The sequence below is a fragment of the Panthera onca genome, chromosome D1 (genome assembly GCF_046562875.1).
Source record: "Panthera onca isolate mPanOnc1 chromosome D1, mPanOnc1 haplotype 2, whole genome shotgun sequence".
Lineage (NCBI taxonomy): Eukaryota > Metazoa > Chordata > Mammalia > Carnivora > Felidae > Panthera > Panthera onca.
In genome coordinates, this window is record NC_138348.1 from 40963069 (window position 1) to 40973407 (window position 10339).

At 39.3% G+C, this 10339-nt stretch overlaps 1 protein-coding gene across 5 annotated transcripts in view; it reads left to right on the top strand.

Moving 5' to 3' along the window:
- The window catches only part of HPS5 (HPS5 biogenesis of lysosomal organelles complex 2 subunit 2), a 39993-nt gene extending 31733 nt beyond the window's left edge, over nt 1–8260 (top strand). For all 5 annotated transcript variants that reach the window (XM_060606161.3, XM_060606160.3, XM_060606163.3 and 2 more), the window contains exons 20-23: nt 730–843; nt 2231–2337; nt 4889–5159; nt 6295–8260. In XM_060606161.3, coding sequence (XP_060462144.3) covers nt 730–843; nt 2231–2337; nt 4889–5159; nt 6295–6355 — 553 coding nt within the window. In that variant the 3' untranslated portion in view covers nt 6356–8260. The remainder of the gene's footprint in view (nt 1–729; nt 844–2230; nt 2338–4888; nt 5160–6294) is intronic.
- The last annotated feature ends 2079 nt before the right edge of the window (nt 8261–10339 follow it).

A 10339-nucleotide genomic window follows, 5' to 3' on the forward strand; every position in this document is an offset into this window, starting at 1 on the left:
AAGTCATAGTAGTAAGGAAACTGAGTGTACTTCTTAGTGGTTCTGAACATTTTTTGAGTTACAGATCTCCGATGATTCCTTTCAGAAAAATGCACATCCTTGCACAATTTTGTACATGATTTCAGATAATTAAGCTCTTTCATGTATCCACTTTAAGAGTCCTTGATGGTTAAACCTGTATTAGAGGGAGGAAATTATATGTTTTCTTCCTGGAAATTTCTAGACATAGCTTGATTTGGGACTAAAAAAAATAATCCATAAGAAATACATACTGATACATGTAATGTATTAGAAATGTCTCTTGTGTTTACCTCTAAGAGAAGCTTTTTAAAAGCCTCCCCCGCCCCGCCATATGCCTATCATATATGCCTAGACAAAAGGTCTAGAAGGAGATACAGTGGCTGTCTATGAGTGAGAATTATAGGCTTCTTTCTTTTGCTTTTTATTACCTAAAATGTCTAATTTTAAAAAATAAACAGGTATTTGTTATAGGAAAAATAGCTATTTTTAATTTTTCAAAAGCTAAGTAAAAATGTTTGAAAAATATAATAATAATTGATATAATGATATGGATATTATAAAAATATAATAACAATGGGAAAAATAAGTGACAATATGTTAATTATGTGACAAATATAATTAAACTCTATACTTATCTATTAGATGGTGCATAAGCATTTTGTAAAAAGTGTTTCATGTCTAATTCACTGAGAGTTGTTCATTTCACAGGCCCCATTCACACTTGCTTTCCTGGGGTTACAATCAGCTGCTGCTCCATCTCATTAAACTACCTGCAGATTTTACAACCAAAGAGAAAATGGCTGACATCTGTAGGTCTCATGGGTAAGTGAGAATTGTTTTAGAAGCTAAAGTTTAGCTTCTTAGTTCATAACTTTATAGTGAAGGACCTGAATCGATATGCTTTATAATTTGGGAATTCTCTTTACTACAGAGAAGTGACTTTTATTTTAAGTGATAGTAAAGTAGATGTCTTTTTCTTTTAAAATTTTATACATATTTTTCTTTTGTGTAGAAGACATTGGCCTTTGCTAATTCCTCTCTCCCCCTGGTCCTTGGTAGCTAACTCCAGTTCTCAGGCACTTGGATGGTATTTAATTAAGCACCAGACTATGTGCTAAGAGTTAACAGTTGATACAGGGTTCCTGAGAAGGGAGAGATTAGAATGTGCTCAATAGAATTGTTGGTGAAGGACTTAGGGAGGAGGGAGGAGACTTTGGAGGTAAAGCCCTGAAGGCTGGACAGGATTTGTATTGATAAAGGAGCCCAAGAGGAGGGTGGGTCAGATGAGAGAAACAGCAAGAACAAGGGCATGAGAAACTGACCATTGCTTTTTATCCATACCGCATATTAGTTATTTATTGCCTGGCAGTGTTATCTTATGGCTCTACCTGGATTATAATCTTTTGGAGATAGGGACCAATGTCTTTCTTTTTCTTTGTAATTCCTAATTCATACAGTGATAGGTACTTGATACATATCTGTTTATTGATAATAAGGGATGAAACTAGCCAGGTATGGTAGGTGATGAGATCATGTAGGACCTTGAAAGCTCATCAGAAGAATTTATTGGTACAGAAATGACATGATAAAGATGGAGCTTTCTGAAAATCATCTCTGGTGTTGGAGATAGGAGGGCCAGCTAGGAAGCTGTCATAGTAATTCAGGTATGACTGAATTGGTGATGAGTATGGCAGCAGAAGGAGCATATCCAAGGGACATTCTGAGGGAAAATACAGTGGGACTTATAAACCATGGGTATAGCAAATAAAAGAGGGGGAAGAGTCAAGGAGAACTTACATAGTTTGCATATTTGGGGAAGAAATCTGAAAGTTTATAAAGTATATATAAGCTTACACATCTCATAATTAGTGCTTGGCCTCAAATATCAGTATTTATCTCTAGCTTTTATTCTTTTTTTCGTACACACTCTAGATCGAGGCTGTCTAATAGAATTGTCTATTAGATAATAGGAATATTATCTAGTTATTTCTAATTATTTCTGTTATCTATTAGATAATAGAATAATGCTACCACATTGTCCAACATGGTAGCCATTAGCCACTTGAAAACTTGAAATATGGATTAGTCCACTGAAGAACTGACTTTTTATTTAATTTAAATTTAAGGCTAATGTCTACTTTATTGGACAGCACAGCTCCAGATAAATTCACTGTTTTTATTCCTTTCTTCAATTTTTGTTTCTTTAAAGTTTCTGGCCTGGGTATCTTACTCTTTGTTTGGAGCTGGAGAGAAGAAGAGAGGCCTTCACCAACATTGTGTGTCTTAACGATATGAGCCTAATGGAAGGGGACAATGGTATGTAACTCCCAGTTGGTTACTTTTGGTTGTAGTATATTAGAAGCCACTGCAGAATTTTCAATAAGGATACTTGGTTGAACATTTCAGTGATCCTGTATGTAATCCTGGTTAGCTGTCAAATTTGTGGAGGTTTGTTTTGTTTTGCTTTGTTATTTATTTATTTACTTATTTTTTATTTAATTTATTAAGAGAGAGAGCATGAGCTGGGGAGGGCAGAGAAAGAGAGAGAATCCCAAGCAGGCTCTGCACTCTCAGTGCAGAGAGCATCTCAGGGCTTGATCTCATGAACCATGAGACTGTGACCTGAGCCAAAATCAAGAGTTGGACGCCTAACCAACTGAGCCACCCAGGTGCCCATTGTTTTGTTTTGGTTTTTATCAGTACCACTTAGTATATTATAAAATCATAATTAGAATAAACTATAGGCAATTTTTCTATTAACAAGTGCCTACTATGTGTTAGTCACTACACTAGACACTTTTCCATCTGCTGTTTAAATAACAAACCTTTGGGATATTTACTGTTATTTCTGTTTTACAGAAGTTATAACTGAGGTCTGGGGGAAGGACAGTTAGTTTCCCCAAAGCCACACAACTGGTGGAGCAGGTGTTCAGACCCAGGTCTCACTGACTGTCTTTAAAGTTTGTGCTCAGAATCTTTTCTCTGCACCATGTTGCCTTTTACACAGCCAACAGTTCAGTATCATTAAAATGAACTTAAAGTGGAGTGGCAGCCAGCTTTCCCAAGTATTTAAATACTTAAAAATTGTTTTTAAATTTTTATCAATCCAACACAGATAAAATGACAGAAGGCCAGGGCTTTGACACACTGATATCTGAGGTCTGAGAGTCCATCTTGGTCTGTTTTCTCATGTTGCTTTATTCCTCTCAGTGCAAAGATGCCAACTGCATGACATCAGGGTCCTTCATTCAGCAGTGTGACCTATAGCCTTTTGCAGCTCTATTGGTGTGGGAGAGGGAAAGTTAGAACAGAGCAAAAAAGCCAGTTCACTGGCAAGTGTTAGTTAGCTTCAGATGTCCCAACTATTGCAAAAATAATTATCATCTTTGTTTCAGAAATGAAGAGGAGGGGGGCGCCTGGGTGGCTCGGTTGGGCGTCCGACTTCGGCTGAGGGCATGATTTCGCGGTTCGTGAGTTCAAGCCCCGCATTGGGCTCTTTGCTGACAGCTCAGAGCCTGGAGCCTGCTTCGGATTCTGTGTCTCCCTCTCTCTGCTCCTCCCCACTCACACTCTCTCTCTCTCTCTCTCTTTCAAAAATAAATAAAGCTTAAAAAAATTTTTTTTTAAAAACAAACGAAGAGGAGACTATAAACATACAAATCCTTCTGAAAAATAACAGAATAGTTAAGATGATATAGTTAACAGATAATAGTTAAGATAATATCTTAACAGAATAGTTAAGATGTATGTGGTTTACATTTTTAAAGTCATGATACAATGTTTGTTATAGATAAAAACTGAAAATTCAAGAAGCATAAACAAAATAAATCCCACTTAAAATCCTTTCTGCCCATTTTGTTAATAAAATAATAGTTGTTCTTACCCTTGGTGTGTTAAGTGGGGGTCTTTTCTTGACACTTCTCTTTTCCCCATAACTCATATTAATTGCTCTTCAAGGCGTTGTTAGTTTTATTGCCGGATGTGTATCTCATATCTGTCTACATATTTTTGCTCCACCACCAGCTCCCTGGTCCTAGCTACTCGCCTAGATGGCTGCAGTCACCTCAGAATAGTCATCTGGTTTCCATTCTCTCCCACCTTTAATCCATTTTCCCCGGAGCAGCCAGAAGGGTTCTTAAAAACAAAAATTGGATGACGTGGCTCCCTTCCTTGAAACATGCTACATGGAAATCAGAATAAAATCCAGGCCTTTGTGCACTGTAGGCCATCCTTTGAGTTCCTTCCTTGAATTCCAGTTCTGTTCTGTGTCAAGTTGCCTTCCATGTTTCCTTTGTCAGAAATGCAGGCTCCTTCACCCTCCATTCCCGACACCCTGCGACCTCACGCTTGTCCATATGTGAGGCACAGGCATGTGCATCTCTGAGCTTGCCCAGTCTTTCAGCTATTTGCTCATCTATCCCGTCCTCACAGAGCCCTTCTCAGATTCCCCCTAAACATGCCATTCTCTCTGATGGTTCCCTGACCTTTTCCTTTAATGCACTTAGCCCAGTTTATAAGTATAGATTTAGGTCTGTGTTTACCTCCTTTACTAGACTGAGCTCCAGAAGAGTGTAGGGCTCATCATGTCTGGTTGGTCTCACACTGCACATCATGTGCCTAGCCTAGACTGTACCCAAGTAGTCCTAAGTGAGCAAAATGAAGAATTTTGAAGCTAATGTTGTGACCTCTCCTATCATGAGTTACTTATTCAACAAATGTTCAGAAAACAATTTTGTGTTAGGATGATATTATGTTCTTATGTTTTGGTTTTAAATGTTTTCACAATGGTTCTGACTGTCTCCTATATGCAGGCAGAGCATTAAGAGCCATTAGAGCCAAAATTGTGTGTTTCTGTGTGTTTGTGTAGGTTGGATCCCAGAGACTGTGGAGGAATGGAAGCTTCTCCTACATCTCGTACAGAACAAGAGTACAAAGCCAGCCCCCCAGAAGTCACAGAATGGGAACTTCAGTGATGGGCCTTCCCCCATCAATGTGGAAAATGTGGCACTTCTGTTAGCTAAGGCCATGGGCCCAGATCAGGCCTGGTCATTGCTACAGGAATGTGGTTTGACCCTTGAGCTGTCACAGAGGTTTACTAGAACCTGCGATATCCTAAGGATTGCGGAGAAAAGACAGAGGTAATAACCTGTCATGCCCTTGTCATGCCGTCTCCACAGGTGCTTGGGGAATGTGGAAGCTCAGAGATTTTCAGAAGGGGGTGGGGCTGTAGAGATCATTCAGTCCCAGCCCCTCACTAACAGATGAGGGGACTGAGACGCCTCTGCTAATTAAGGTGATTGAGGGAAGAGGCTAAAAGTAATTATTGTGTCTCATACTTGTGACCAAGACACTCTGTAAGTTCATGTGAATACCCAAATCTGGTGTGTACTCAGTTCTTGAAGACCGTTATTAGTACCAAATATCAAGTTGTCTCAGGGCTTTTTTTGCTTTTGTTTTAATTTTGGTAAAATACAGATAAAATAAAATTCACCATCTTAACCATTTTTAAATTTGGTTCAGTAGTGTTAATTATGTTCATATCATCTTGAAGACCTTAAACTTTACCCATTAAACAACAACTCCTCGTGACCCCCTCCATGCAGCTTCTCGTAACCACCAATCTATTTTCTGTCTCTATAATTTTGACTACAGTAGTCTCTTTGAGACCCTGCTTTCAATTCTTTTGGGTGTATACCCAGAAGTGGAATTGCTAGATCATATGGGATTCTAGTTTTAATTTTTTTCAGGAACTGCCATACTGTTCTCCATAGGGGCTGCACCATTTTACATTCCCACCAATGATGCACAAGGGCTCCATTTTCTCCATATTCTCACCAACAGTAGTTATGTTATTACTATTATTTTTTGATAGTAACCATCCTAATGGGCATGAGGTGAGAAGTATTTTGGTTTTTATTTGCATTTTCTTAGTGATTAATGATGTTGAACATCTTTCCATGTGCTTGTTGGCTGTTGTATATTGTCTTTGGAGACATTTCTATTCAAGTCTTTTTGCCTGTTTTTAAATCACGTTTTTTTGTTATTGTATGAATTTTTTATATATTCTGAATATTAACCCTTTATCAGATATATGGTTTGTGATATTTTCCCCTATTGGATAGGATGCCTTTTCACTGTGTTGATTGTGTCTTTTGATGCACAGAATCCGTCAACTTTTTGAATCCTTTAATTCTTTGTGGGTTCAAAAAAATTTTTTTTGTAAATAGAACAATGAAAACTAAATGTGCTTGTTTCTTTTCTTTGGGATTTCAGAGCCTTGATACAAAGCATGCTTGAAAAATGTGATCGGTTTCTCTGGTCTCAGCAGGCCTAGTGGAAGAAGATTCATCACAATGTCATAATATTTTGAGAAAAACTGAGTCATGCTCCTGAGCCTCCTGAACACATTTGCTGTGGAAGGAAAGGTACCACCTCAAAACCCTGCCACCTTCCTGGGAATACTTTTGTCAGTGTCCATAACTTCTGTATCTGTGGCTCTGTGAACTCAGTGTTTGTCAACCAGGGTTGAATTTTGAAAGGAATCAGTCCTTGTTTGCTGAATCGAAGTGTCCTGGAGTCCGAATGTGAAAGTTCACAGCTGAATTACAGTATTATTTTCCCCTTGCTAGTGAATCGGGGGAATTATTTTCCTATTGTGACTCTTCATGTAAGAACAGAAGTTTCTCATCCTGCTTATAATGAAGACAGATAAAGTCATTGGCAGGAGTTGAATTTTTTTTTATATCTTACCTGGAATAGTTGAGAAATTTATTGACATAAGACTGGGCATAACGGAATTAACACATAAAATACACGAAACACTGAAGATTCAGATTAGATATTTACATGAAATGGCCCCATATTTAAATTGAGCTAATTTAAAAAATATTTTTCTCCAATATTTGACATTTTCTAATCTGAACATATATACAAATGACTAATTTATTACCAGAAATGTTTTATCTCTAATCTTTCCTAAACAGTGGTCCAAAGGAATCATGCACCTTTAAAAATTATTTTTTTTAAAGCCATAATAAAGGAAAGCTTAAGTACTAACAAAGACTGCAGCGAGCACTTGTGTCATTGAAGCCATGCACTAGAATGCCTCCATCAAGCTCCTGTGTGTTTGCATAGCATGTTACATTAATGATACATGTAAAATCTGGTTACGTTTTTATTTGAATAGAATACAGACATGAGGTTTATTGTGAGCAATTTGCAGGAAGGTGTTGGAGTAAGCTCAACGTGGAGTAAGAAAAGTGTTGGATACGTTGAATGATTCGCTTCTTTTTTTCATTCAGAACACGGCCAAAGAACTATAGACAGAAATTGCTGTCATGCTTCCACATGATATTCAGATATCATGTAACCAGATGGGTTGAAGACATTATCAGAGAAAGGAGGCTTCACAAAGTTTCTTAGAGTTTTGGGAAGCTTGGAAAACCTAACAATTATGGTCTACAGTGGGGGTGGGGGTGGAGTGTGTGTGTGTGTGTGTGTGTGTGTGTGTGTGTGTGTGTGTGTGTGTGTATGTGTGGTGTTTCCCCTTATCAAACAATTTCCTGACACCAGTTGGGTGTCCTACAATGCAACCCAATTCTGACACTATTGACCCAAAGGCAGCATCAGATCCCACAGGTAAAGGACTCAGTCCCAAAAAACCTCTCCTCCACTTTAGACACTAATTCCAAGTCCAGGTTGTTAACTATACTTCTGACCAAGAAGAAACATTTTATTTACTAGATTGCCAACTTCTTATAAAAGGATGTAATTTAGGAACAGCCAGATAGAAGACACATGTAGGGCAGGGTACGGGGAAAAGCATAAGGAGCTTCCATGTCTGCTCTAAGCGCCACCTTCTCCAAATCTTTGTGTTCCCAATCTAGAAGCTCTCTGAATCAAGTTCTCTGCTTTTTTTTTATACCTTCATTACAGGGGCGTGATTAATTAAATCATTTGTCATTAGCTATTGAACTCAATGTCCAGTCCCTTTCCCTTCCTGAGGTCAGGGGTGGGGCTTGGGGGATGAGACTGAAAGTACAAGACACCTCTATGGCACTCATCACTTGGGAAATTCTAAGGGCTTTAGGAGCTCTGTGCCAGAAAAGGGAGGAAGACCAAATATATATTTCTTACTATAAGTCACAATATCATACCTTCCCACTAGCATTAGCTGGATTTTGGCTGTATTGGATTATGTTGAATGTGAGTCTGTACTAAGGTAAAGAGCAAGAACCCTTCCTTCACTGTCTCTCAGCTTTTGTCATTACATAATGACATACTGTCCACAAGAGAAAAGAAATCTCAGGAGACAGCCTGAACTGGCACAGTTGTGCAGTCATTTCCTAACAGATTATTCTAGGGCATATTACAGCAATCCTCATTTGCCAAAAGGGTACAGAGAAATTTATAGCACTAAAAAACATAATTGCATCATCTGAATTTATCTTCCAAAGTAAACCAAGCAACAACAACAAAAGTCCCCTTCAGTTAAACATTTAAATTTCATCAGTCTAGTTGGCTATTAGGCAGTGTTTTCAAATACAACTTGTATCTTTGACTTCCCTGGAGATGGCTGGACAGTGATTCATGGTTGCATCAGTTTTAACAGGGCCACAGATTCACATAGTGGCTGAGAGCTTGGGTTCTGAGGTACACTGTCTAGCTTTGAATGTTGCTGTGTGTCTTTCTAAGTGACCTTGGGAGAGTTACTTTGTTTTCTGAGTTTCAGTTTTCTCATCTATATTATGGGGACAGTAGTAGCAGTCACTCAGGATAGTTTGAGAATTAACTGAGGTCATAAATGTGAAGCACAGAACACAGTGCCCGGCGCATAGGTTAGAGCCAGCTGTTAGTGACACATGAGACTAGAGTGCAGGGCAGTAGTGCTTGTGACCAGTGCACGGGTAATAAATATTAGCTGTCATTTGAAAGGTATGGAATATCCTTTTACTGCTTTTACCCTGTAGTGATCAGACCCATGTAAACTGGTTTGTATGAATCTGAGAGAGTGAGAAGACCAAAACTGAAGTTAGTAATTTCCTTGTATGTGTTAAATCTGTCCCCGTTCTGCCCAAGGCTCAAAACCTTGTAGTCATCCCTGCCTCTCCCGCTCCTCAACCCTCACTTCTAGTCATCAGATAAATCCTCCCAATACTGTGTTGGTGGTGTTCTCTAGAGGTCGTTTTTTTCTCCAGTCTCCGTTGCTGCCCATCCACATTCTCGTTACTCCTTGCTTGCCTGAACACTTGGAGCAGTCTTAGTGACCTTTCTTTCTTCACGTCTAAAGTCTTGCCTTCTCCACTGCCGCCACTCAGTCTCAGCTCCTCAAAGTGTAAGCACCTAGGTATCACCCAAGTTAGGTGATTGACAAACTTGCTGTATGTCAGAGTCACCACAGGAGCACGTGAAAGATAACTGATTTCAGGGATCCTGGCCCAGACCTGGATTCTATACATCTAGGGTCTAATTTTATCCTCAATTGACCTCCCACCCCCATATCGTTCCTAGATTTAGATACAGAGTTATTTATCCTGGCTTATAGATGAACCCCTGTCTTGGTCCCATGGGAAGTTAATTAGACATCCACTGTCAGAATCCTTGTCCTCTCGAGACAGCCTTAATCATGCCTTTTCCCAATCAGAAACTTTCAGATTCCCCTCTGCTTTCAAAATAAAACCCAAATCCTTGAGCCTGTCATTGAAGGCCCTCCGTGACTTGTTTCCAAACTCCGTTTCTCGGCTCCAGAGTTTGTCCTTCATCCTGGGTTCTCTGTTTCTTGGATACGCTCTGCACTTGGACCTCTGGTTGTGCCTCTGCTTAACCTGGACATGTCCTTTGCCCCAGTCCCCACCTGCTGAAACCCACCAGGGTTCTGTGCCTTCAAGTTCTATATGTCAAGTTTGGTTGTTTTAAAATGTGATAACATACAGGTAACTTAAACCTTACCATCTTAACCATTTTTGTTGCAGAACAAGGGGCTGAAATCTCTCCTCCTGCCAGGAAACAGTAACTTTAGAGTGGGTTCAGAGCTTTCCCTACCCTTTCATTTAGAAGAAACCTGCATACCACTAAACTTCCCGAATAACACTACAGAATTACAACACACGCTGCTGTGTGAGATGGGGAGTCTGGAGTTTCCAGTCAGCCCTGGTCTAATGGATCAGATACAAACCACAGAAGAAGGCTGGGAAAATTTCCACTTGATAATTCTTTCCAGAGGGCTCAGAGAAGTACTACCTGGCACCACTGTGTCTTAAACAGAGAATGTTTTCCCATCTTGCCCAAGTAATACATTATTCCAGCTGGGTGACTCTGA